This window comes from Cydia fagiglandana, chromosome 6, assembly GCF_963556715.1.
Source record: "Cydia fagiglandana chromosome 6, ilCydFagi1.1, whole genome shotgun sequence".
NCBI classification, from domain to species: Eukaryota; Metazoa; Arthropoda; class Insecta; order Lepidoptera; family Tortricidae; genus Cydia; species Cydia fagiglandana.
Genome location: NC_085937.1, coordinates 10,025,880 through 10,053,353, shown reverse-complemented (window position 1 = coordinate 10,053,353; position 27,474 = coordinate 10,025,880). Strand labels below are relative to the sequence as shown.

The following is a 27,474-nucleotide window of genomic DNA, read 5'->3' as shown; positions in this document are numbered from 1 at the left end:
CTCACTTAGCATGATGACTGTACAAATGATGTGAAGCCTGTGCGTTAGAAATAATAAAACATGATTAAATGAAGAATCATTTATTTTACAAAAATAGAAATCATCAATGTTTTCGAGACCAATAATCACTTCGGCTATTATTATCTCATTTAAACATGCACATGATTGACGTAACTAACTCATTGACATTATACATATTGTGGCGATCTAACAAGAAATTGATCAAATTATCATCTTATGTCTGCAATTTGTATTCATTTTTACAGTATATGGTCTAGCAATAATTAACTTATCACTGCCATTAAAATAACTAACTATCATTAGTAAGTATTCTTATATTCGGTAGTATGAATATGTGACAATTTAAATAATAAGTTGGTAATAATTGTATAAAATTTTTTATTGTTTACGTAGCTGTAGATTTACTACCAAAGAAAGTGTAAAATATGAAATAAAAATATTTCAGTCACTGCTGTCTTTTATTGGGTATCTGACTTTTAACAAAAGTTTAGATTAAAATGGAAAGCGAAAATGTCAAGACTGGGAAAAATTACTAAACTGCTAATTAAATATTAACTTACGGAGCTAAAATTGGATACGGGTAATAGACTAGGAGTTAGCATCAATCCATCCGGTCCAGGTGCGCCTGCGCCGCGGTCAGCCGGTCGATGAGTCGCTGCGTGTTCGGTCGTGCCTGCAATACAAACATTACTCTTATTTAACAGTTGGATTCTAACTTCCTAAGGCCCAGCCAAACAAATTAAAAAACCCAGAATTTGCCACTGAAGTTTGAACCTTTAGTGCAGGGAATAGAGCTGATTTTGGTTTTGTTTGAAAATTGAACGAAACAAAAGAAATGAGACTGTACCAATTGAATATGATTTAAATTTCATCGAACTTAATAAATACTATAGGAAGGACCTTGGGCCTTAGGAGGCTAAAACACCTAACTAAACTATTCCACTTTTATTTCTAAATCATAATTCAAAGCGCAGAAGAAACTGCATTTTGAGAGTAAAATCCCTGTTCTTAACCCTTTGCTTATCGTGTGCGGCGCGTCATCGTGGACCTTGTCGGAAAGCACGAAGGTTGATGGAGTTAGACCAAGACACGTCTGCAACGGTTTTGATAGCACACGCAGTGCAAGTGTTATTATACGTCATAATTTCATAGAAATATGAAGTTTAAAATAACATTTGCACTGCGTGTGCTATCAAAATCGTTGCAGACTTATCTTGGTTTAACTCTATTGAGCAGTAGCCGCGACCGTCTGTTGACGGTCAAAGTGTTAATCGAGTAAGTAATCCCGATAATAATCGAGTGACGGTCGTCGGGCTAATACTGACGCGATACCGCAAGGTTAGCCCTGATCTATAATGCTTCTAATACGAAAAACACTCCGAGTATCGGGCGATCGTTGTTTTTTTTTGTAACTTTGAAACCGTGTCTCGATATCGCGCGACCGCGGCAAACTTGTATTTGGCTCGCGAGCCAATTTCGACACCATCTTGAACTATAGCGCGGCAGGCGATCCGACGATCGACCACATTATATCACAAAAATAAATTATTCGGAACGAAGTATAACCAAATAGAAAAATGATCTGTTGCGATAATCACTACATTTACTGTTCCATTGAAACTGTTTAGTGCCGTATAATTAAAGTACGACACTTTATATTATCCATGTATGCGGCCGCGCGAGCCAACTGAAATATATACACATCCATTCCAACTGTGCGCGAACATTCCTTTGCCGCGCGTGGAAAACGGACAATGAATAGTAAGTAAGTAAGAATAGTCCGTTCGAGCGCGCCAATGATCGAGTTGGCTCGCGCGGCAGCCCGGTATCCATTTGCGCGCGGCTGCCGCACGAGCCAATGTTCGATAGTTTGCCGGGCTTTAGGTTAGGGTGTCACCTGTAGAGAGGAGACGGCTGCCTCGTGCAGGTCCTTGCAGCGCGCCCGGGCGCGGCGGCGCGCGGCGGCGGCCAGCGGCGCCAGCTCGGCGCGCGCCGCCTCCAGCAGCCGCGCCGCCGCGCCGCACAGGTGCGTCTCGTCGCCGCTGCCCAGCCACACGCGCTCGTTCACGCTCACCAATCTAAAATATTATATTTGTTTTAAATATGTCCGTCATCAGGCGGGTCCACACCGAACATGCCTCGCGAAGCAGCTGTGTAAACGTGCCTCGGACGAGACACATCTCCACCTGCCTATTTACTATGGTAATGTCAAACATGGCAAAAAACTTTTATAGTTTTTGCTCATTGTTTTTTTCTTTCTAATTTTGCATGTCGTTCTTATAGATTTAAAGCCTGCCACTTATTGTAATCATGTTTTGAATGTTGTCTGTCTAGTATGTCTTATAAATAAAATTAGATTGTGACAGATGCTTTACAACGCAAACTGTTGAGATAAATCCCATTTTAAAAAAGTATTGCAGGGAGGCAGATACTTTTTGCACGTTGTTTGATGGGCTACTATTGATGCTAACTGTAGTACAAACAGGTTTACGCAACTAGAACTACTTGCGCCTATTGGAGAACATATACATTATAAAAATAACAAAGAAACAAATACTTACTTAATATAAATATCCAAAACTTGTTCAATAGAAACTCCAATATTCAGAATTGTTCTAAACACCATGCCTTGGTCTGCTTGTAGCTTGCATGCCAATATTTCTAACTGACGGACGATAAAATCTGTGAATGAAACGACATTAATCAGTGTTTTAGGTTTGTTTCTATAGTCTTAGTTTATATTAGGAAACCACAAATGCTAAAATGTCAGGTTATAATATAAAAGTAGGATAGCAGCTTAAACATTGTATGCGAGTGCAAGGCTCAGCCGCGATAATGATGTTGCTCCAAATTTATCTCCTGCATAATAATTATATAGAGGGACAGAGTCCCATATTAAAGTATTCCCCGCCGCTTCAGCCTCCGCGAGAATGTTGCTCCAAATGTTGTAATACTTACATAGAGGGAAACAGTGTCCCGTATTAACGTATTCCCGTCCCAGAGTAGTGAGTTTGCTGAGGACAGACGCCAGCCTATCATCGGGCGAAGGGAGGGATCGCGCCGCCGCTTCGGTCTCCGCGAGAATGTTGCTCCAAATGTCGTTATACTTACATAGAGGGAAACAGTGTCCCGTATTAACGTATTCCCGTCCCAGAGTAGTGAGTTTGCTGAGGACAGACGCCAGCCTGTCGTTGGGCGAAGGCAGCGAGCGCCCCGCCGCGTCGGCCTCCGCGAAAATGTTGCTCCAAATGTCGTAATACTTACATAGTGGGAAACAGTGTCCCGTATTAACGTATTCCCGTCCCAGAGTAGTGAGTTTGCTGAGGACAGACGCCAGCCTGTCGGCGGGCGAAGGCAGCGAGCGTGCCGCCGCGTCGGCCTCCGCGAGAATGTTGCTCCAAATGTCGTAATACTTACATAGTGGGAAACAGTGTCCCGTATTAACGTATTCCCGTCCCAGAGTAGTGAGTTTGCTGAGGTCAGACGCCAGCCTGTCGTCGGGCGAAGGCAGCGAGCGTGCCGCCGCGTCGGCCTCCGCGAGAATGTTGCTCCAAATGTCGTAATACTTACATAGTAGGAAACAGTGTCCCGTATTAACGTATACCCGTCCCAGAGTAGTGAGTTTGCTGAGGACAGACGCCAGCCTGTCGTCGGGCGAAGGCAGCGAGCGCGCCGCCGCGTCAGCCTCCGCGAGAATGGTGCTCCAAATGTCGTAATACTTACATAGTGGGAAACAGTGTCCCGTATTAACGTATTCCCGTCCCAGAGTAGTGAGTTTGCTGAGGACAGACGCTAGCCTGTCGGCGGGCGAAGGCAGCGAGCGCGCCGCCGCGTCGGCCTCCGCGAGAATATTGCTCCAAGTGTCGTAATACTTACATAGTAGGAAACAGTGTCCCGTATTAACGTATTCCCGCCCCAGCGTAGTGAGTTTGCTGAGGACAGACGCCAGCCTGTCATCGGGCGAAGGGAGCGAGCGCGCCGCCACGTCGGCCTCCGCGAGAATGTTGCTCCAAATGTCGTAATACTTACATAGTGGGAAACAGTGTCCCGTATTAACGTATTCCCGTCCCAAAGTAGTGAGTTTGCTGAGGACAGACGCCAGCCTGTCGTCGGGCGAAGGCAGCGAGCGCGCCGCCGCTTCGGCCTCCGCGAGAATGTTGCTCCAAATGTTCTCGACCAGCAGGTCGTCGTTGTGGCCCGAGCACTGCACGATGGCGAGCTTGCACTCCCAGAGGTTGTAGCGGTCGGCGTATTCTTCGTATAACTGGACAATGGTAAAAGTTATGTATATAGTTTCACACGAAATTGTTAATCCCAATATAACTTTTTATCAAATAATAAAATGATAGCAAATAAAATACATGCATGCATGAAGATATAAAATAATAATGTAGATTAAATGTCTCAATGGGCCTCTAAGCTGTCGGCATCGACCCTACGCACGCCTCCCAAAGACCCCGGACCTCACGGTCTCAAGATATGGAAGTCTAAAGAATCGTAGAAGAAAAACGCTCGTCCGCCACGGTCTCGTGCCCTCTGCACGGCGCGGCGAACAACCTTCCGGCATCGCGCTAACACGGTGAAGATGCGTCCTGGTCACCTGCGTGATGTCGAGCAGCTGGTCGTGCAGGCGCTGCAGCAGGGGCGGCGGCGGGCGCAGCGCGCGGGGCAGCGCGGCGGCGGCGGCGCGCACCTGGGCCTGCACGCGCGCCACCTCGGCCGCCTCCTCCAGCCGCCGCAGCAGCTCGCCGCCGCCCGCGCCCGCGCCGCGCACGCACACCACGCCCGCCTACACGAGGAGGATGCATCGCTCTCACCTGCGTGATGTCGAGCAGCTGGTCGTGCAGGCGCTGCAGCAGGGGCGGCGGCGGGCGCAGCGCGCGGGGCAGCGCGGCGGCGGCGGCGCGCACCTGGGCCTGCACGCGCGCCACCTCGGCCGCCTCCTCCAGCCGCCGCAGCAGCTCGCCGCCGCCCGCGCCCGCGCCGCGCACGCACACCACGCCCGCCTACACGAGGAGGATGCATCGCTCTCACCTGCGTGATGTCGAGCAGCTGGTCGTGCAGGCGCTGCAGCAGGGGCGGCGGCGGGCGCAGCGCGCGGGGCAGCGCGGCGGCGGCGGCGCGCACCTGGGCCTGCACGCGCGCCACCTCGGCCGCCTCCTCCAGCCGCCGCAGCAGCTCGCCGCCGCCCGCGCCCGCGCCGCGCACGCACACCACGCCCGCCTACACGAGGAGGATGCATCGCTCTCACCTGCGTGATGTCGAGCAGCTGGTCGTGCAGGCGCTGCAGCAGGGGCGGCGGCGGGCGCAGCGCGCGGGGCAGCGCGGCGGCGGCGGCGCGCACCTGGGCCTGCACGCGCGCCACCTCGGCCGCCTCCTCCAGCCGCCGCAGCAGCTCGCCGCCGCCCGCGCCCGCGCCGCGCACGCACACCACGCCCGCCTACACGAGGAGGATGCATCGCTCTCACCTGCGTGATGTCGAGCAGCTGGTCGTGCAGGCGCTGCAGCAGGGGCGGCGGCGGGCGCAGCGCGCGGGGCAGCGCGGCGGCGGCGGCGCGCACCTGGGCCTGCACGCGCGCCACCTCGGCCGCCTCCTCCAGCCGCCGCAGCAGCTCGCCGCCGCCCGCGCCCGCGCCGCGCACGCACACCACGCCCGCCTACACGAGGAGGATGCATCGCTCTCACCTGCGTGATGTCGAGCAGCTGGTCGTGCAGGCGCTGCAGCAGGGGCGGCGGCGGGCGCAGCGCGCGGGGCAGCGCGGCGGCGGCGGCGCGCACCTGGGCCTGCACGCGCGCCACCTCGGCCGCCTCCTCCAGCCGCCGCAGCAGCTCGCCGCCGCCCGCGCCCGCGCCGCGCACGCACACCACGCCCGCCTACACGAGGAGGATGCATCGCTCTCACCTGCGTGATGTCGAGCAGCTGGTCGTGCAGGCGCTGCAGCAGGGGCGGCGGCGGGCGCAGCGCGCGGGGCAGCGCGGCGGCGGCGGCGCGCACCTGGGCCTGCACGCGCGCCACCTCGGCCGCCTCCTCCAGCCGCCGCAGCAGCTCGCCGCCGCCCGCGCCCGCGCCGTGCACGCATACCACGCCCGCCTACACGAGGAGGATGCATCGCTCTCACCTGCGTGATGTCGAGCAGCTGGTCGTGCAGGCGCTGCAGCAGGGGCGGCGGCGGGCGCAGCGCGCGGGGCAGCGCGGCGGCGGCGGCGCGCACCTGGGCCTGCACGCGCGCCACCTCGGCCGCCTCCTCCAGCCGCCGCAGCAGCTCGCCGCCGCCCGCGCCCGCGCCGCGCACGCACACCACGCCCGCCTACACGAGGAGGATGCATCGCTCTCACCTGCGTGATGTCGAGCAGCTGGTCGTGCAGGCGCTGCAGCAGGGGCGGCGGCGGGCGCAGCGCGCGGGGCAGCGCGGCGGCGGCGGCGCGCACCTGGGCCTGCACGCGCGCCACCTCGGCCGCCTCCTCCAGCCGCCGCAGCAGCTCGCCGCCGCCCGCGCCCGCGCCGCGCACGCACACCACGCCCGCCTACACGAGGAGGATGCATCGCTCTCACCTGCGTGATGTCGAGCAGCTGGTCGTGCAGGCGCTGCAGCAGGGGCGGCGGCGGGCGCAGCGCGCGGGGCAGCGCGGCGGCGGCGGCGCGCACCTGGGCCTGCACGCGCGCCACCTCGGCCGCCTCCTCCAGCCGCCGCAGCAGCTCGCCGCCGCCCGCGCCCGCGCCGCGCACGCACACCACGCCCGCCTACACGAGGAGGATGCATCGCTCTCACCTGCGTGATGTCGAGCAGCTGGTCGTGCAGGCGCTGCAGCAGGGGCGGCGGCGGGCGCAGCGCGCGGGGCAGCGCGGCGGCGGCGGCGCGCACCTGGGCCTGCACGCGCGCCACCTCGGCCGCCTCCTCCAGCCGCCGCAGCAGCTCGCCGCCGCCCGCGCCCGCGCCGCGCACGCACACCACGCCCGCCTACACGAGGAGGATGCATCGCTCTCACCTGCGTGATGTCGAGCAGCTGGTCGTGCAGGCGCTGCAGCAGGGGCGGCGGCGGGCGCAGCGCGCGGGGCAGCGCGGCGGCGGCGGCGCGCACCTGGGCCTGCACGCGCGCCACCTCGGCCGCCTCCTCCAGCCGCCGCAGCAGCTCGCCGCCGCCCGCGCCCGCGCCGCGCACGCACACCACGCCCGCCTACACGAGGAGGATGCATCGCTCTCACCTGCGTGATGTCGAGCAGCTGGTCGTGCAGGCGCTGCAGCAGGGGCGGCGGCGGGCGCAGCGCGCGGGGCAGCGCGGCGGCGGCGGCGCGCACCTGGGCCTGCACGCGCGCCACCTCGGCCGCCTCCTCCAGCCGCCGCAGCAGCTCGCCGCCGCCCGCGCCCGCGCCGCGCACGCACACCACGCCCGCCTACACGAGGAGGATGCATCGCTCTCACCTGCGTGATGTCGAGCAGCTGGTCGTGCAGGCGCTGCAGCAGGGGCGGCGGCGGGCGCAGCGCGCGGGGCAGCGCGGCGGCGGCGGCGCGCACCTGGGCCTGCACGCGCGCCACCTCGGCCGCCTCCTCCAGCCGCCGCAGCAGCTCGCCGCCGCCCGCGCCCGCGCCGCGCACGCACACCACGCCCGCCTACACGAGGAGGATGCATCGCTCTCACCTGCGTGATGTCGAGCAGCTGGTCGTGCAGGCGCTGCAGCAGGGGCGGCGGCGGGCGCAGCGCGCGGGGCAGCGCGGCGGCGGCGGCGCGCACCTGGGCCTGCACGCGCGCCACCTCGGCCGCCTCCTCCAGCCGCCGCAGCAGCTCGCCGCCGCCCGCGCCCGCGCCGCGCACGCACACCACGCCCGCCGACAGCCACGCCATGCGCGCCGCCAGCGTCGCGCCCGACCTGCGCACGTAGCCGACGGTAATTACGATTCGTTTTAAAATAGACAAATGGATAGATTTTAAAGTTTAGAAACAATCGTGCCTGTGAGTTTGTACCGAGCGCGGGTTCATGAACGGCCGAACTAAATGGCGCTCACTATACGACGCCATATCTCTTGTGGCGCCTGGGCCGTACAGTGAAATCTACTTCGGCTATCGAATTTAAAGCACGAATTTATCTCCCCTGCTCATCTTCTGCTATTCTAATAACTCTTTGCACGTTATACACGTTAAGGTAGGCCGCCATCTCCGGTTATACACTATAAAGTGCGGGCATTATGTTGGCGTTAACACTTCTGCCGGCGTCTAAGTGCATAACCTAAAATTAATATTCGATACCTATACCACAACCACATAATGGCGGTTAAAGTTGTTTACTTCACGCCGTGTAATTAAAAAATAACGCTAAAGCGTAAATCGTTAAGAGAGAATTCGGTCTAACGGTGCGACCACGAACTAGCTAGCAGGAAGAATCCTATTAGATTAGTACCCAAACTTAACTTACCCGGGTCTAGTGGCAAGCCCCTCTAGCACGGTCGCAGCGCCGAGATGGTCCCCGCTCTTCTCCAGAACCTTCCAGAGCAGATCCAGTAGATGTAACGCCGCGGGCGGTGAGGCCGTCCGCGCGGCCGCGTTCAGGTATGTGCGGAGAGAGTCCGGCGGAGCGGTACCCAGTGATAGTAATTCTAGAAGAGACCAATCAATTAAAATTTCCTCTTGCGAGACCATCAAAACTACACATTACAATTTGTGTCTACTGTGCTAATATTTGTCAGTTTCTAGATTTCACCGAGCAAAAAAGAAAGTAGGTTGATTTCTAAATAATCGCGAAAAAGGGCACCTCCTCATTCGTGTAAAAACAAAATCTTCATATATTATTCCATATGAGTATAAACTGGTCAGCACAACGTAAGAACCAATATTTGACAATTATGAATTGATCTTTATAGTATACGAGTATGACATCAATTAAATAAAAGGTAGGTCCTAGATATAATTATGATTATATATATAGGTAAATTTATGACTGCCAAATCTTGGTTCTTACTCGTTCGTTGTGATGACTAGTTTGTAATTACATACATTAATATAAAAATAAACAACATCTGGGAATTGTTTAGTATTTACCTGATCCTAAGTTTTTACTGACTAGCCATTCATATACGGCCACGTGTAGTAGCTCGTCATCGCGTGAAAGACAGTCCCAAACGAGTTTCCTTCCCTGCAAATAAGATATTTTTTTTTTAAATCAGTGTTATCAGTGAAAGAATAAGGATCAAGTTCATTTAAGTAAATTTAAATGTACAATCTGTAGCTACATGTGTGATCCTGTAATTGGCTTTCCATCTCTTATTAATGTGGCATACTCTGTATAGATAGCTGTTGGATCTCCATAACATAAATAAATAAAAATAAATAAATAAATTCAAATGGCATTCTAACAGTATTAATCTTCTGTCAAAACATAGCAGCAAATGTATTGTGGCTACATAATTTACCATGACAGTAACTCTCTATACACTCTATTCTCTTTGGTATAGGTAAGTGATAATGATAAGTGCACCGACAATAAATTAACTGGAAACAATTGTACGAATGCACAGCAAAAATTACCTGAAAGTTAGCGTCGGCAGCCGACATACTGAGTGTGTTGTCATTAGCGGAGTGACCCTGAGAAGTGTTCAGCACGCCAGTCTCATTGGCGTTGTTGTCTGAACTGCTCTCGTACAGTCTCTCCAAAGCATTACACACTTCGCGGTATATTTCCATTCTGGAACAATTAGAAACATTACCAAACAATTATTATAATGTAACAATTTACTTACCTATATAAATTGAACAAAAGATCTCGCTGGATAAAACCTTTTCCATAATATTTAGTATTAAAATACCCGGACAAAATTAAAACATCGCCATCTATCCAGTTCAAATCTGAAACATCTCGACAGACAACCTTTAATGATATACCTTATATAAAATAACCGCGCTAAAATCGGTTCATCTGTTGGGGCCTATTGCGAACCACTTCGTTCGTTTCTTCGTCTATTTGCTTCTATCGCTCGTATATACAAGAGCGATAGAGGCCGATAACAAACTTTCGATATTCGATGTTTGCTTTGGTTAAAATTTTGAGTGAAAGTTGTCAAGTGAAATTGAAGTGGTTACCTCCTATAATATATAAGTTGTCCCTCGCGGTCCTGGCTGGGCTGGTCGCTCCGGTAGAAGTGCACGGCCTTGTCCTGCGGGTCCAGCTTGCAGGCGCACGCGGCGCACAGGTCCACCACGCCCGAGTAGAAGCCCGCCGCCACCAGCTTCGAGCACACCAGCGGCAGGTTCACGTTCGGGGCCACGTCCTGGATATATGACAGTGTGAGAAACAAGCTAACACAAAATAGACTTAAGCCCTATTTAGGCGATGCGAGAACTCGCATGCGAATTGCGAGTTTCATTACATTGCGGTTTTTGATCGGTCGGTTGAATTTGACATTTGACGTAACCAACAGTGTAACCTAAGCCTAACTCGCATCAGCCCTTATTTAAGTGAAAATATGGTCCGAGTATGTAATTAAAAAAACAGGGAGAATTAAACATGTTGAGTATGCAAAGCTGGCATAGGTGGCACCACTAGCACATACAGTAAACAAACCTCATTGACATCATCAATGACACATTATGCGTCACTAGGTCAATCACATGGCCTATCGTGAAACACGACAATTGAAAATTCGGGTTCTGCCTCTCTATCACTCTTGCTTATTCGATCGATACGGAGGCAGATAAAAAAGAATTTCGATTTTCTCATTTCGCGGTAGGCCACCTGTAAACAAACCGCCTTGGTGCATCAATGTCATAGGCCTAGTATGCATAAGTTACTCTATGGTTTACTATAGTACATTGTAGGAGAGGACGGAAAACCGCCAAAAGATGGACGAGTGAGTTCGAGGGCCGACACGTTAGTGGAGGCCCTCGAATAATACGAGTTCATCTTTAGCGTTTCCGGCCGAGGCATTACATAGTGCTTTTCACGACTACTGCGAGGAAATAAGAAAACATTTGCATAACTATAAGTACTAGCCCGCGATTTCTCTGGTAGCAAATTACTAGCCACTGCCTGTACTGTCTCTTGAATTTCAGTAGGCGTCAGCGTAAGAATATCATTTTCTTCACTAGAAGAACTCATTTTTATAGCGAGCGCGTTTCTTATATTTTTTAGTCAAACACAATTTATACTATCCAATTCAGTAAGTATTTTCAGATCCCGCCTTTTTTACTTTTTTTACCACTTTTAAGAGGCGTTTTTCTGTTATTTGCTTCAAACCGACTCTAAAATTAGAAGCGTTTTTGCTAAAAAAAACCACAAACAGCTATAAAAGTAAAAAACGCCTTAAGCGTGAACTGAATGGATAATTGTTAAAAAAAATGAAGTGAATGGTTTTGACATTTCTTTTTTTTTAAACAAGAAATTGGTTCTATAAATAACCTAATTTTATTTTTGAAGGAAAAAGTTGCGCAATAAAAGACCTTTTATTGTTTTTTATGTTTTAAATTATACTCATTGCTGTAGCGAACTGTCACCAATGACAGATGATGATAACAATGAAACATTGTAGTAGTGGTAGTTCAGGTGCTACAGCTATTGCCTACTTTCCAGCTTGGTTTTAGACCATCTATTGCCACATTTCCGAACAGTGGCGTGAAAAACAAATTAGTGCTGCACTCTGGCGCAGAACATTGCAGTAATACTCCCTATTGTGATAATAAGTCCCTGTTAAACATTGATTGGTGTTTTGTGCGAGTTCATACATTTGCTACTAAAAGCAAGTAGCAGAGTGTATTTAGGCCCTAATGCAGGTTGATAGGTATAACACAACTATGATTATGGCTGTTAGATTTAAGGCCGAGCCACACCGGCTTGCGTGTGAGCCGCACACGCACACGTCACGCAAGCGGGGTGCCATCTCTCATAAGGATCTGTATACTACAACGCCGCACGCGCACGTGCATGTCACGCACACGCAGCCGGTGTGCACAGGCCATTAAAGTGATGTCACATCTTACCTTACAGAGTTTCAGTGCAGTTTGCAACATTTCTTCTCTCTCTGCGGGATTCTTCTGTTGCTTGGCGAATATTAATAATTCGTTAGCCTGAAACAAGACATTAATTAAGGCCGAATATTCTACTCAAAATATTTGTTAAAATAGGCAATTAGTCTAACTACCAAAATTCTAACCACCAACTATGGAAATATCAGATAAATATATTTAAAACGGGTTACTTACATTTTTGTACTTTATTTGTAAGGTCGGTTTCTTTTAATGTTTGGTTTCAAGAAAGTTTCAGTCGTAATTTTCTTCTCTTACCTTCGAACATGTAGCATCTTCCTGCCTGTACAGCGTGGGGCACAACTGCCTCAGTTTGTGGGAGATACCGTCCACGGAGGCGTTGTCGCGCAGGTAGCCGGCCACTAGAGAATCCAGCAGGAGACAGGCTACTTCCTGCCCGCCGACTAACAGCTCCCTGTTGTTAAAGTCATGGTTAATCTTTATACTAGTGATACTGTAAGCTCTCTTCCTTCCTTGCCGTATCCGGCTATGGCGACTCCATCAACAATTCTTATCCGGATTATAAAATGCCCTTTTATTCTATTCTTCTATTCTATTCTTATAAAATGCCCTAATGTAGTTTGCAAAACTAAACTTAGTCTTGAAGATGCGGTCACACGATGCGCAATGGAGTTGTCCAGTCGAGTTGCGGGTGTATGTGTAGGAGGGCTTAGGTCGCGTCTTGTGGATAAGACAAATTGATCTACTTTCTTATAACCTCTCGCCACCCAGAGACCTATAAAAAGGTCTCCTGTTCCATTCTAATTTGAACTTTGTGTTAACTAAATAAAATTTAATTTTGCTTGGCAAGGTTTGACGTATGGGCTGCTAGAGGATAGGTTATAGGTTATAGGTTATCGCGGGCTTGTTTTCCGCAACTCGACGTCTATTATTGCGCCTATTTTGCGTGATGGGATGGCGGCACTATTCCTGCCAACCCAACTCCACCAAGAAGCCTAGCAGACCCTTAATGTTGCCGACGACTTCTGGGAGAGACCCCGGTGAGCCGAGGTGTTGTGCCCGGTATTTTGCCACCCCTGGGCATTCGAGAATGACGTGGGCGGCTGTCTCCTCTGCCTCCATGCATGCTCTGCAGAGGGGGCTATCTGTAACACGTAGGGTTAATAGGTGTTTGTTAAATGAGGCGTGTCCCGTTATTGCCCCAGCTAAAAGCCGGAGCTGTGGTCTCTTCAGCTGTCGAAGCCTCCGCGACAGATTGGGGTTGAGTGTCGGGAGGGCTTCCTTCGCCTGCCTGCATGTGCCTAGGTTAGACCAATATTGCTGGTGTTTTACCTTGGTGTTGTGTCGCAGCGTGTTCCGGAGCCAGGCATATGGCAGAGGTAGGATTGGCTCAGGTCCTGCCACCTTCAGTTCCGAGCCTCCTCTCGCCAGGATGTCGGCTGCATCGTTACCTCGTGAGTTGCTGTGTCCTTTGATCCACTGCAGAGTTACGCCATTGGTGGTACATACCTCTGACAGAGCTTTGTGACATTCGTAAATTAGCCCTGAAGTGAAAGTATAACTTTGTAGAGCTTGTAGTACTGACCGACTATCGGAGAGTATGCGGATGGGGTAGTCCATTGCTTCCCTTGAGACGATTGCGTGTGCTGCCATTATAATGCCCATACATTCCGCCTGGAAGACTGTGTTATGGGCACCAAGTGGTGTCGAGATGTGTATGTTTAGGTCCTCTGAGAAAACCCCAGCGCCAGTGCCTGACCTTGTTTTTGATCCGTCCGTGAAGATTCTCAGCTCCCTTGGGTTGAGTCCTTCATGGGGTTCTTCGTGTAATTGTATTTTGTATTTTTTGTCGAAGACGAACTGCTTGGGTATCCTGTCAGTCACCGCTTCTATAAGCGGTTCCTTACCTATGGCCTCGTAGAGGATTTCGGTGTGTGGCACCCTAGGCGGTCTCCAGAGATTAGATTTTTTGAGACGTACCGCCGCAGCCAGCGCTTCTTGTTGTATGAAGAGGTGCAGCGGCGGCAGGCCCAGTAAGGCTTCCAGGGCCGCGGTTGGTGTTGTCCTCATGCAGCCCGTTGTCGCCATACAGGCCAACCTCTGGAGTCGTTGTAGTCTAGCCTCAACAGTGGATAGTTTGGTGCGTGGCCACCATACTATCGCGCCGTAGCTTATTATTGGTCTTATCACTGCCTGGTAAAGCCATAGAGTTAGCCTAGGAGTTAATCCCCAGGTTCTACCCACCATTCTACGACATTGCCAGAACGCGACTGTAGCTTTATCAATTTTGCCATTTAGGTGATTACTCCAATTCAGTTTGTTGTCAAGTATTACCCCTAGATACTTTACCTCTGCCGATAGTTGGAGTTCTGTATTGAACAGTTTGGGAAGGTGGTAGTTTCCCAAGTTGCGTTTGTTGGTGAACATTACCAGCTCCGTCTTGCGGGGATTGACTGTGAGTTCGTTGTTAACGCACCAGCGCTGCTAGAGGATAAAAAATTGAATGTTTTTTAAATTTACTCAGAATTTTGAACAAACCTAAAGCTGGCGGCCTGTAGCGCGCTCTGTTGCTCCGGGGGTAGACTCGCCGCAATAACGTGGAACTGGTGTTCACAAAGCACCTTCCACAGGCTGAGCATCTCTATCGCCATTGCTAAAATAACATGAAAATAATCAAGTTAAAACTGGCGTGGTTTAACTCTATTTTTAGGATTCCGTAAAGGACGGAAGGGTAAAAACTGGACCCTATTACTGAGACTCCACTGTCCATCTGTTTGTCACCAGGCTGTACTTCAAGAACCGTGATAGCTACAGTTGAAATTTTCACAGATGATGTATTTCTGTTGTCGCTATAACAACAAGTACTAAAAAGTACGGAACCCTCGGTGGGCGAATCCGACTCGCACGAGCCGCAATCCACGGCGCGCCGTTTACGCATATCAGTTTGTTCTTCGACACATGTTGCGCGTAGTAACTAAAACAACGTACTATAAAACTAATGTAATAAAATAATTAATCAATAATATGTAGTGAGTTATCAGAAATATAATCTGTTCTTTGTTTACAATCTTGACGATTAGACTCCAAGGAGTCAAAATTGAATAGAGGAGTTGATGATATGAACAACATTCACTTAACTATTTAGTAATAATCTCTTTATTCAGCTGTGATATCGCATCATACTTCACCATAATAAGAAATAAGAGTAAAGGATAAAGTTTAAATTTGTAACTAATTTTACGTATACTCACTGACAAACAGTTTCAAGGCATGCAAGGAGGAGTTTTCGTCAGAATGCTGCGATGGCACGGCGCGTTGGAGAAAGGCGGCCACGCGCTGCAGTTTTTGCACTATGAACGCGCAGTCCTCGCCCGTCACCCGGCTTGACATCTGTAAAGCAAAGTGGTTACACACTACTCAAACTAGCCTCTGCCCACTTCAACTTGTCAAACAACTTCCTTCTTCCATCTGTTCCATCTGTCCTATCTGTCTCCATCTAAATTCTTTTAGCCATACTTGCTCTGAGCGAAAAAAACCTTAACGCCAAATTGCATTATTCATTAATTCATTCCCTCGTCACGAAAATCTGATCAGGTTAAAATTATAATATAATTATAAAAACGCTCGACACACAATTGCCGGCATTCCTAAAATACCCATCGCACTCAAATAGGTGTAGCTTTATTTGACGTTCAATTGTAACATGCCTACTTGAATAATAATCTATGTTTATCTAAATAAATTGTAGCTCAAAAAATAGACGAGAATAGTTATATAGTTATATTATCAAACAATATACGTTTTCTTTCACTGTGTGATCTCTAAGTGGCTTATTTTATTATAGAAACTTTTAGTGTTACCCATGTATCTGCTAGACTAGAATAATAATAAAATTGTTCTTGTGAAAAGTACTTACAAATTCCTTCTTATCAGGCATTTGCGATTTCGAGACGCATTTCTGGTTCCAAATTGGGGACAGAATCTTGCCAACATAAATATACGCTCCATTGTGTTTTGCGCTAAACTCAAACTGTATGGGGTAGCTCGGGTCCCTCACTTGTTGGGTCACATTCGCCCCAAAACTTTGGTTGAAGCCCGGACTCTGAGGGTACTGTGGCATCATCTGCTGGCCAGGGGACCGTGGGTACGAGCGGTTCAGTTGGTACGACTGATTCAAGTTGCCGGTTGGGCTCTGTGGGAACTGGTTCGGCCGGCCCTTCGGCGCGTTCATGGGCGTTGACATTTGACGTGGCGAAAACTTTGGTGAAGCTAAAATTGATAAACAAAAATAATTGCTAAGTTCGAGCCTGGACTAACTAAAATAGTGGTACTCTTATTGGAAGGAAGCGAGGGAGGCAGTCTATAGAAAGACCTCCAGCGGCGGTAGCATGGACGCGTTTTTATCATCTGCCATGTCATGCGTCACTTTCGCACTTACATACTTGTTAGAACGTGACAGGCATGGTAACAGGCGATAAAAACGCGACCATATTACCATCGCTGGAGTTTAAAAACTTTAACTTAAAGACAGATCTTCTCTTGTTACTGGAGTCAGTTATGTAACGCTGCCATACATGACCCAAAAATTTTTTATTAAGCTATGAGCTTCATCACATCTGATATTTGAGTAATTCTAAGCATTTCTAGCCTGAAGTGGGGGGGAGGGTGGGGTACAAAGACGGCCGCCATCCGTCATTTAAAAAAAAAATCTACTGTGATCCTGGTGGGTACTAGGGCAAGTTTGGTATCATTTTCGTATAAACCAAAGACGTAGAATTCATTGCTGATATTTGTTTTTTCAATTTCATAGTAATTTTACAAGAAAAACGTAAAAAGGTGAAAAATTTGGTTGGAGATTTTTGCTACGCGGAGCCGAAACTACAAAAGATAGAAAGTTGAAATTTGCACACTAGATTACATTTATAAAGTGTACAAGAGATAAGAAGCGATTTTGAGAAATTCAACCCCTAAGGGGGTTAAAAAGGGGATGAAAGTTTGTATGGGGTTCAAGTTTTATTTTAAGCTAGGAATTTGAAACTTCGTAAAACGATATATTATTAAAATACAAGAAAACTAATTTCAGCGTTTTTGAAAATTCATCCCCTAAGGTGGTGAAAAAGGAGTTGTAAGTTTGTATGGATATCAAAAAAATTTTCGAACGCGGGACTTGAATCTTTGTATTTGGGGATATTATTAAAAGACAGGAAAAGTAATTTCAGCGTTTTGTAAAATTCATCCCCTAACAGGGTTAAAAAGGGGTTGAAAGTTTGAATCCATTACAAATCCGAGTAGACACACATTTCTTATTGGCTCCCAGGCTTGAAATGCTTAGAATTACTCAAGGAACATATGTGATGAAGCTCATAGCTTAATAAAAAATTTTTGGGTCAACTTTATAACTGCTTCCGCTATGTATTTGTAAAGCTTCTTCTTTACTTGATGTTGTTTAAAAATTAAATCTATGTCAGTCAGTTAAATCTGCATTTGTTGGAAGAGCGGGGTTTTATGTTACAACCATATCTGTTGATTAAAAGAAGAAACCAAACTATATTGTAGCAATGCTTTTACAAAATCAATAAATATTTTTTCACTTAAAAAAAAATCTACTGACCTATCGTGGACGCCATTTGCGAGTTGGGCTGGAACATGGGCTGCGGGTGCTGCGTGACCTGCCCGCCGTAGAGGAAGAAGGCGCGGGTCGCCCACTCGCTTATGGACATGTCCCCGCTGTTTGTCTCCTCGCACGCCAGGTATAACGCGCAGGCGCACGCCTGCTCTACACCGTGCAACTAGAAAAACAACGTTAGGAATAGAAACATTTTATAACTAGTACTTCGGCCCGAACTGAGAACTCGCGGTTTGCCAAAAAAGTCCAAAAACTATATACCTAGAGTGATTGAATTTGATGGGTCGAAAATCGCGCGCGATTTATTGCATGATCAGTAGAGCTCTTAACTGATAGATTTAAGAGATTTAAGTCACCATAGAAATTAAAATAAACTGTATATGTGGTAAGCCGTAATTTTTCTTGTCAAATTGTTGTATTTAAGTATTTGTATATTATATATATCGTTGTCTGGGTACCCACAACACAAGCCTTCTTGAGCTTACTGTGGGACTTACTCAATCTGTGTAAGAATGTCCTATAATATTTATTTATTTTATTTTAAATGTCAAATACCTATATTATGTTTATTTTATTTCGTTTTTATCTTGCTAATTATTTAAAAATGGTAAATTTAAAAACAATATAATAAATCTGTAAGCCGAGCATGTTCATTTGATACCAAACTCCCTACTTTCTTGCAAATAAGATGACCAGAATAGCAAGACCCCTCACGAATAGCTTTTTAGCGTTCTAAACTCTTCTAGCTAATAACCCCTTGATCGAGCCTGCTCATAATTTAATGACTAAAATATAATGCCCTCAACTACACGTCCCTACCCAATTTCATTTAAATTTATCATATCAATTTTAGGCATAAATTTAACAGTTAGTACAGTAATAGATAACCACCCTTGCATTTATTATCAGAACGTTAGGGGGTTGCGGTCAAAAACTTTCACATTTTACCGTAATCTTAGTACGGCATCTTTTGACATCATAATTTTAACGGAGACGTGGCTGGTGGACGGTGTGTTGGACTCCGAATTGTTTGACGACCGGTTCGTCGTTTGGCGGCGGGACCGGGATCTTGCCCTGACCGGCCAAAGCCGCGGGGGAGGTGTGCTCATCGCGACCCGTCGGGAACTACCTGTGACTCCGCAGCCGACGTTTCAGTCGTCTGCCGAGGATTTATGGGTTACGCTGTCGCTTAAGGACAACTTCAATAGGTTAGTAAAAGTTCATTTGTGCGTACTGTATTTGTGTAATCAAAATAATGGGAATTCATTTTCACAACAGTTAGCTAACTTTTTAAATAAATTAAGTGAGTTAATTTTAGATCATCCAGACGATAAGTTTATAATAATAGGTGATTTTAATATGAGTGCTATCCGGTGGACGAGTCGAGACTCGGTGATGTTTCCGTCTGGCTATGCTAGTAACGATGAATGTAGCTTAATTGACGAAATTCATACTCTAAATCTGAACCAATATAACGGTATTTTAAACAGGTTCGGTAAGTTACTGGACTTAGTATTATCTAATGACTTTTTACGCGTCAGTAGTTGTGCTGTACCCCTAGTTCCTATCGACCCACATCATGAGCCCTTAACCATTCGAATTAAGTTTATTACTGTCCTCCCGCTCCATACGGCCCCTCGGGTTAAATATTTTTACAACAAAGGTGACTACACGTCTATTAATAATGAGCTGGCTACTATTAATTGGGAGACTGAGTTTTCTGACCGTACTTTAGACCAGGCTTTGGATTTCTTTTACCTAACTTTTAAGAAACTTAGGAATAAATTTATACCCAGTAAAACAATTAAAAAGGATAATTATCCGGTATGGTATTCACTTTCATTAAAGAAAGCAATTAAAGAAAAATACAAATATTTCAAAAAATATAAAATATACAAGAATTTATCAGATTTAGTCTCATTTAACGTTCTTAGGGAAAGAGTACGTAAATTAGAGGATACATGTTTTACTTCGTATATACACCGGGTGGAAAAAAATATTGCTACTAACCCAAAACAATTTTGGTCGTTTGTGAAGTCTCGTTCATGCTCTCAGAGTTTACCCAGTAGCCTTATGTATGAAAACAGAATATTTAATTCAGGTTTGGATATTTGTAACGCTTTCTCAGATTATTTTTCTACCACCTTCACAGCCTCAAAAGTAAACATCGATCACTCAATCTATCCTAGGTATGACTCAGAGGCTAGCTTAAATAGCATTGAAATTAATCCGGACGTAGTCACTAATTTATTATTAAAATTAGATCCCTCAAAGTCAGCGGGACCTGATGAGCTACCTGCCCTGTTCTTAATTAACTGTGCTAAGAGCTTGGTGTGTCCCATTGTTTTACTCTTTCGTCGTTCATTCGCCGAGTGCTCAATACCCTCCATATGGAAGTCGGCTTTTATCACCCCCGTGCATAAAAAGGGTCCGAAAACGGAAATAACTAACTACAGACCGATATCGAAATTATGTATACTTTCAAAAGTACTAGAAAAACTTGTATTTAAACAAGTATACGATACTTTTAAACATTCTTTTAGTGATCATCAGCACGGATTTTTGCAACGAAGGTCTACTGTATCCAATCTTGTTTTACTGAATGATTATGTCACTGAAGCAATGGATAGTGGCCTTCAGGTTGACGTCATATATACTGACTACAGCAAGTGTTTCGATAGGATTGATCATAGGTTACTGATATCCAAGTTGTGTGACATGGGAATACATGGGGATTTACTGAGGTGGTTCTCCTCTTACATCAATAATAGGTCTCAGGCCGTCGTGGTCAATAACTATATATCTGGATGGGTGTCAGTCCCGAGCGGCGTCCCTCAAGGGTCCTTGCTCGGTCCTTTATTATTCAACATTTTTGTTAACGATATAGGCAAGTGTTTTTTGCACTCTAAACTTCTTTGCTTTGCAGACGACATGAAGATCATTAACAAGATAAAATCCAACCATGACTCAATGTTACTGCAATCCGATCTTGAACGTCTTGATGAGTACTGTGAACTAAATAGGTTAGAGCTTAATCCCTCCAAGTGCTTTTCAATTACATTTTCCCGTCAACGCAATGTAACCTCCACATCATATACATTAAAGGGCCACCCGCTTGAGAAATTAACTTATATGAAGGACTTGGGTGTTATTCACGATTGTAAACTTTTATTTGACAAGCACATTGATAGTATTATTAGTGGAGCACTAAAAGCGCTAGGCTTTATAATGCGAAATTCCATATACTTCACCCAGGCTAAAACCCTTAAAGTGCTTTATTGCGCATATGTGAGGAGTAAACTGGAGTACGCGTCACAGGTCTGGAACCCATGCTATAGTACTTACATTGACCGAATCGAACGCGTCCAGAAAAAATTTATAAAATATTTATGCTATAAACTGAAATATCCCTATAGTTCATCCAATTATTTAAGTATTTGTAAGAAACACCATCTAGTCCCGTTGCAAGAAAGACGTGATATATCGGACATTACCTTTCTCTTGAACATCACCAGTGGTGTAACTGATTGTTCCGAGCTACTTGGTAAACTTTCTTTCAATACTCCCTATCGTTCTAAAAGGTACTATCCCCCATTATCTGTTAAAACTGCATCATCCAAGTATAGACAGAATAGCTTCCTAGTTCGCGCGAGTCGAAGGCTAAATGAGCTATCGAAGGACATTGATATCGATATATTCAATTGCAAAGTTCCCAGTGTGAGGCACAGTTTGGTTAAGCGGTGTTTTGTGTGAGCGACCTTTCTACTACTGTATTTAATTCATGTACTTATACTTTCGGCTTTTCTTTTTATTTTCTTCATTAGGCGAGCAAATACATTGAATTTATCAACTTAGTGTGTGTTAAACTTAGCTATAAGTATTAAAACTTAAGATCTATTGTAAGGCTTCTATTGCCATTTTCAATTATGCTTCTTTTTTTTTCCACTTTCTTTTTGTACGCATGTGTGTGTGCGTAGGTGCTAGCATTAGTTTAAAATTTATTACTTTGTAACTACCTGTGAGTTCCTGTAATTGGCTTCCTGTTTTAATCTTGTTGTCTATTGTAAATTTTATAGCTGTTGGTTCTCCTAACATAAATAAATAAATAAATAAATAAATAAATAACAATAAAACTCATGTTATTGTCCATCAAACTATCCTCTGATAGTTCAGCTTAAAAACATCGAAATGCCGGGTCGTGCCCCTAGCCAGCCGCCGCGTGTTCCAAGTTGAATGTAAGAACTTCGCTTAGCGCGCTCGTTCGGAAAGTCATCGGCTCAGTCCTCGTCAAGACCTCAACCTACTTAACAAAACATTGGTAACAAGCGTCAGTTACCTGGAAGAAGTCCTTGACGGGCTGCGCGTCGGGCCCGCGGCAGTCGCGCAGCAGCGTGCGCAGCACGTCGGGCGCCGCGCCCGCCGCCACGCACGCCGCGCCGCACCCCGTCACCACGGCCCAGCGGGACACGCTCCAAGGGTCTGACAACAACCAAAATGGTATAAATTAGTTATAGAACATTCTATCAAATATCCGCAGAAGCACTTTTTTGTGAGTTACAAGTGACCATAGATTACGTTGCCACTTACCATCAGGGGAGCCATACGCTTGTTTTTGTCTTTTAAAGTTTATATATTACTAGCGACCCGCCCCGACTTGGCACGAGTTAAGAAATTATACACTTAAACCTTCCTCAAGAATCACTCTATTGATAGCTGAAAACCGCATGTAATTCCGTTCAGTAGTGATTGAGTTTATCGCGGACAAACAAAGAGACAGACGCGGCCGGGGACTTTGTTAAGGTGTAGTGATTAGTACGGCGAACGGTTCCCTAAAATTATGTATATATGTATTACCTTTTTTGGTCACTAAAGCTGGGGATAAATGTGCGGTCTGGTGCGAGGGCAGCGCCGTGAGCGCCCAGGCGGGCCCGTCGAGCGCGAGCAGAGTGTGGGCCTCGCTGAACCCGGCCCCGGGGATGGCTCGAGACAGGCACCAGAGGGTCTCCGCCTCGCCTCCGCCGGCGGAACACACCATGAGCAGAGTTCCTGTGTGAGAGACATGACTTAAATAATACCAGAACTTTGTCTTTATATTAATACCTCGATTATTTACAAGACATGATCATTTTTCTATTAATATTATTTATCAACTTTGTAATTAGCCATTTTTATAATTTGTATTTTCTGTGTTGGATACTTGGGTAGTATCCATTACAATGTATTGATAAGTTGAACAGGGATTTTTTGTAATGTCCTACTTAACCCCTCAACTCTCACCGTCACTATATCGTGACGAAAGTTACGAAAGGTATACCAGGATAACAACAAAAATATCGTGTCACGTATTGTCATAAAAAATAGATGTAAAATCAAAATCCTCTGAAAGTTAGAGGTACTTATTAAAATAATATATGTGTTAAAGATAGCTTGATCGTATTTATATAGATTGACTAAATTACCATTCTCATAGACGGCACTGTGAACTTGCTTGGGCTTGAGCACCGAAGCGTTGGGCGTGAAGCCCGGGGGCAGGCGCACGTGCATCAGCGTGAGGTACTGCGGCCGCGAGGGGCCTCCTTGCCCGGGACTACAATTGAATAATCATTTCTTTATACATTGGCATTCTTTAAAGGCATACGCAAACCGGCGGAGCGCAGCGCAGATCATAGAGGAGGATTTCCTCCGCGCAGTGCACACCGTCGCACAGGACGGAGCACTTTGGCGCATACCGGCGGATGCGCCTACCGCCGAGGTATCTAAACGTGCTCCTCGATGCCGCGGTGTAAAATTCCTACGTGATGCTCCGAGGTTGGTCTCGGGCCATTCAAATTTAAACTTTAATGCAATTGGAATAGGGAAGAATATACATTGATAAATTTAAAGTGATCTGCTCTGCGCTCGCCAGTTTGCACAAAGCCTTAACAGTTTTATTACATGGTATTTTTACGTTGTATTAGTTTAAAATGAATGAATATGTTCAATATGTACTTATTTACACACAGAAACCTCGCTGGACGTCTATAAAATTTGTCACATCGAAACTTGTTTATCTCGCCCACTGAAGTGAGGGACAGAATGTAGAGTTGATTTTGGCCCGCCAACAGCCGGTTACCCGCCAAATTAGATTTCTCCTTATATCTTGTCTTAGGTACCGAATACTACAAATAATCTACCACACTACGCTATAATGGATTCGTTTTGATCCACTGACTTGTTAATTATATCTCTACTATATTGCAAATAGTGAACTACCTAGGATCTCCGAGCACCCTACGCAAAGCAGTAAGCAACCTCCAACCATGGCTAGATTGGCTAGACTTCGCGGAGGAACTTAACTGGCTAAAGGCACTCCTTTATATTTATTATAATCCCTATTTTACGTGAAAGAGGCCATAGGGTATAGTGATACCCTATGGCCTCTTTCACGTAAAATAGGGATTATAATAAATATGGACTTGCGGAAAATGCCCAGGAAAACTCTCTAACTACATATTACTACTCCTACTTCTAAATCACTATTATCATTCTAACGAAAAACCGTTTGCTGTAAACTTATACCGCAGCTCCCTACAGCATTCTTGTATCAGGATTGCATTCAAGAGAGCTGCCACGCTGAAACATACCGAACATCAGCAGAGCCATTCGTGCCTCGAGCTCTACCGACGTGGGCTGAGCACAAACAAGTCAGAAGTATCTATTTCCCTATAACACCCGAGTTTTAATTTCCTACAACAGGTTTCTTACACCAGACTTCTCTTTACTCCTATTTAGGCTAGATACCTAACAATCCATTTTGCGACATTTAGCATAGCAGTCAAGGTATTTATACTTTACAAATTTATATACATTTTAAATCATTTTAATAAATTATGGGAAAATCTCATTTATTAGTTCTGTCACTTAGTTCCTATTTCAGTTATTGTTCCTTAGGCAGCACTATGATAAGATAATACTAATATTTATAAATATGGATTATAGTCATACTTACTCTCCTCCTTCAGTGGTGAAGTACAGCCGTGCTCCAGCTTGAGTGACGGCCACTAAGTTGAAATGTTCGGATTCTGACTCATCAACTGCTGAGATTGCTATTACAGGTTTGAAGTTTGTTGGTTCTAGAGTTCTGGAAACGTAAATTAAATATGTATCACTGAGTTTTGATTGTAAGTAAAAGAGATTGTTAATAGAATTTTAACACCCACACCAACTATGCTTCTCTGTTTGGCCAAAAGGTTGACTAGTAGAGAATGGCGTGTAGCATTTAAGTCCGCCTTTTATCACTGTATATTTTGTACTGTGCAAAAAGTTGAAAGAATTAAATTTTGTTTCTAATCTGCTATCATCATTTTAAATAAATAATGCGTACCTTTTGGTCAGATTTAATACATATTTTGTCCAGGAAATCGATATTGTGCCACAATTTTCTATATTTTTATTGTATTGTAATATTTGTTAAAGAGCTGTCCAATATTTAAATTTTACTTACTTCACTATATCAACTGCAGAAGACACAATCCTTCCTTGTGTCAGTCTGACCACCCTGCTAAGACTGTCTCCTTTTTGCCCCAAATCAAACATTTCTATGCATCCCTTCTCACTCAATGTGTATAGAATGTTCCGAGAATTGTCTACTTCAATTTTAACTATGGGGTCTTCATCATACAGGGCTGCATTTAGGAAGGATGGCATTAGGAATGAAAGGGCACTTGTTGAATGGTTTATCTTTTGACAGTGTTTACCAAACCACCCTAACTGCGCCTGAAACATAATAAGTTAATATGTAATGCATTATTTAATACTTTTTTGCTAAAGCTTGGTCAATTATCCAAACAAAATGGCGTTTTTGTGGTATTCTTATTATATGAAAATACAATAATACTTACTTGGTAAGTTATTTCATAAAGACACCCATCTTTACCTCCCATAAAAATTCTACCACTAGCCGTAGATTTGACAGACATCATTGACACACCATCTGTGGGTAGGACAAACACAGGCTCAGGGACTAAGTGCATCTCCTCAAAATTATCGCCTTCATTTTTGCTTGAAGAAAATGTTACTCCTGCAAAGGAAAAGTACAAACATATTATAATCTAGTGAAGATGGTGAATGCTTTCCATCTGCCTTGGGCATGCATTAAGTACACTCAAGACCAATGTTAATGGGACATAACACCTCAACTCCAGACAACTCAGAAATCTAATTTGCTAGCCAAAACGACCTTGAAGTTCATTCACTTTGAATTTTGATTCACATAACTGACCTGATATTGCATTAGTGAAAACTGAGGGGTTTGCTGTTTAGATAGAATATTAAAAAAAGAAACAATATATATCTTACCTAAGACTACAATTTCAACAGTTGTTGTCAATACTAGCAAATATTTAACAAAGTTTTGGAATACTCCAGGCTTGGGTTTGATCAGGCCCACGCTGACTATGGTCTCCCCTAGTCCATCGAAGTAGGCTACATCAGTGCCATGCTCAAAGGCCCACACATAGATGTTACTGTCTATCGTGAGCCACACTCTACTTATTTCTGGAAAGACTCCCATTAGACAATGACATTGCATATCTGGTAAAATAGTTTAAGGATACATATTTTGACAACTATCTGCTTAAGCTTTAATAAGATTAAACATGAGGTTACTTGATTTAGTGTAAATCGAAAGTAATAATATCAAAATGACACTTTAAACTCTCACGTTTTGTACACATTTAATTACACAAAATGGTCTACCGCTATATAATTTTTTTTACCTTAAATTCTGACTTTCAGCTGAGTTGATTATTTCCGTGACCACAGCTGGTGCAACTCAGATGAAATGTCAGAATTTAAGGTAAAAACAATCAAATTATATTGCGGTAGTAATATCAAAGTTTATTTACTTAATGTACAAAATGCCACATAACTATCAAGCATCCTATATAAGAAGAAAAGCCAAATCAACTTGACGGTGCAGCAAATGCATTTAACATTACTGTCTTATTTTTATTTATACTGAAACCCTGATTGATGTGTAACTATTCAAACAAGACAATTAAGATGAACTTAAATTAAATTTGTTAAGATTAAAGATTAGCAATGCAAAGGATACGCGCAAAGTGTTCCATAATTTCTGGTGGTAGTGGAACCTTGTTGAGTGTCTTCAGCTGGGACAAATTTGGATGATTGAGTAGAGCAGCCAGGTTTCTGTAGTCCCCGGCATTTAGACCACTGCATGTTGGCACTCTTTGAGCTGCTATCCCAGTTATCTACAGGGTATAAAGATGAACACCAAAACATCAGTCATGGGAGGTTAAATGCTTATCATATTGTTCAATTATTTATAAATTCTCCTTTATTTAAGGTGGAAGGTCTAAATTCCACGAAATGTTGTGTAAAACTGAGCTAATGGTTAAAAACATACCTCTAAAAAGGAAGGGCGGGAATTATCGGCGTTTATATGCCGGTCCAGGGTGCACCCGGCCAATTCCAAACACTCAAGTTGCATCTTGATATTGTTGGCAGGGTGTGAAGTATCAACTATGCCCACAGCACTTGGCATCTACGAAATATAATCACAATATCACAAACAAATCATGAAACATAATTTTTGTTTTCACTTTTTAGGTTAGTTTGACCATCAAAACTGTCAAAAATACAATCAACATTACCTTTATATATCACATTCAACTTATTGCTCCCTAATTAACAAATATTTAGTAGAAAACGTTAAACACTTTTATAAGCTCCCCAGTGTAAAAATTTTACAATTTAAATTAAAAGAATACATTAATATACAAAATTTGAACTTATCATGGGGCAGTTAATGTCTGAAACTGAAGTATTGTGCAATGCTGCCACAATAACAAATGGGT

General features: G+C 45.6%; 1 protein-coding gene across 1 annotated transcript; it reads right to left on the bottom strand.

Annotated features, from left to right (window-relative positions):
* Positions 1-64: 64 nt before the first annotated feature.
* On the bottom strand, positions 65-27,446 carry LOC134665151 (nuclear pore complex protein Nup154). Its single transcript, XM_063521997.1, has 25 exons — positions 27,271-27,446; positions 27,024-27,161; positions 26,712-26,868; positions 25,955-26,188; positions 25,498-25,676; positions 25,101-25,372; positions 24,606-24,737; positions 23,077-23,204; positions 22,472-22,663; positions 21,954-22,096; positions 17,603-17,780; positions 15,908-16,260; positions 15,243-15,381; positions 14,530-14,644; positions 12,289-12,445; positions 11,986-12,072; positions 10,093-10,280; positions 9,541-9,697; positions 9,055-9,148; positions 8,432-8,612; positions 7,660-7,888; positions 4,051-4,285; positions 2,583-2,703; positions 1,919-2,099; positions 65-694 (listed from the first exon to the last, which is right to left on the bottom strand). Exons 2-25 carry the CDS (start codon positions 27,159-27,161, stop codon positions 623-625), a joined length of 4,062 nt encoding a protein of 1,353 aa, XP_063378067.1. The 5' UTR covers positions 27,271-27,446; the 3' UTR covers positions 65-622.
* Positions 27,447-27,474: the final 28 nt, after the last annotated feature.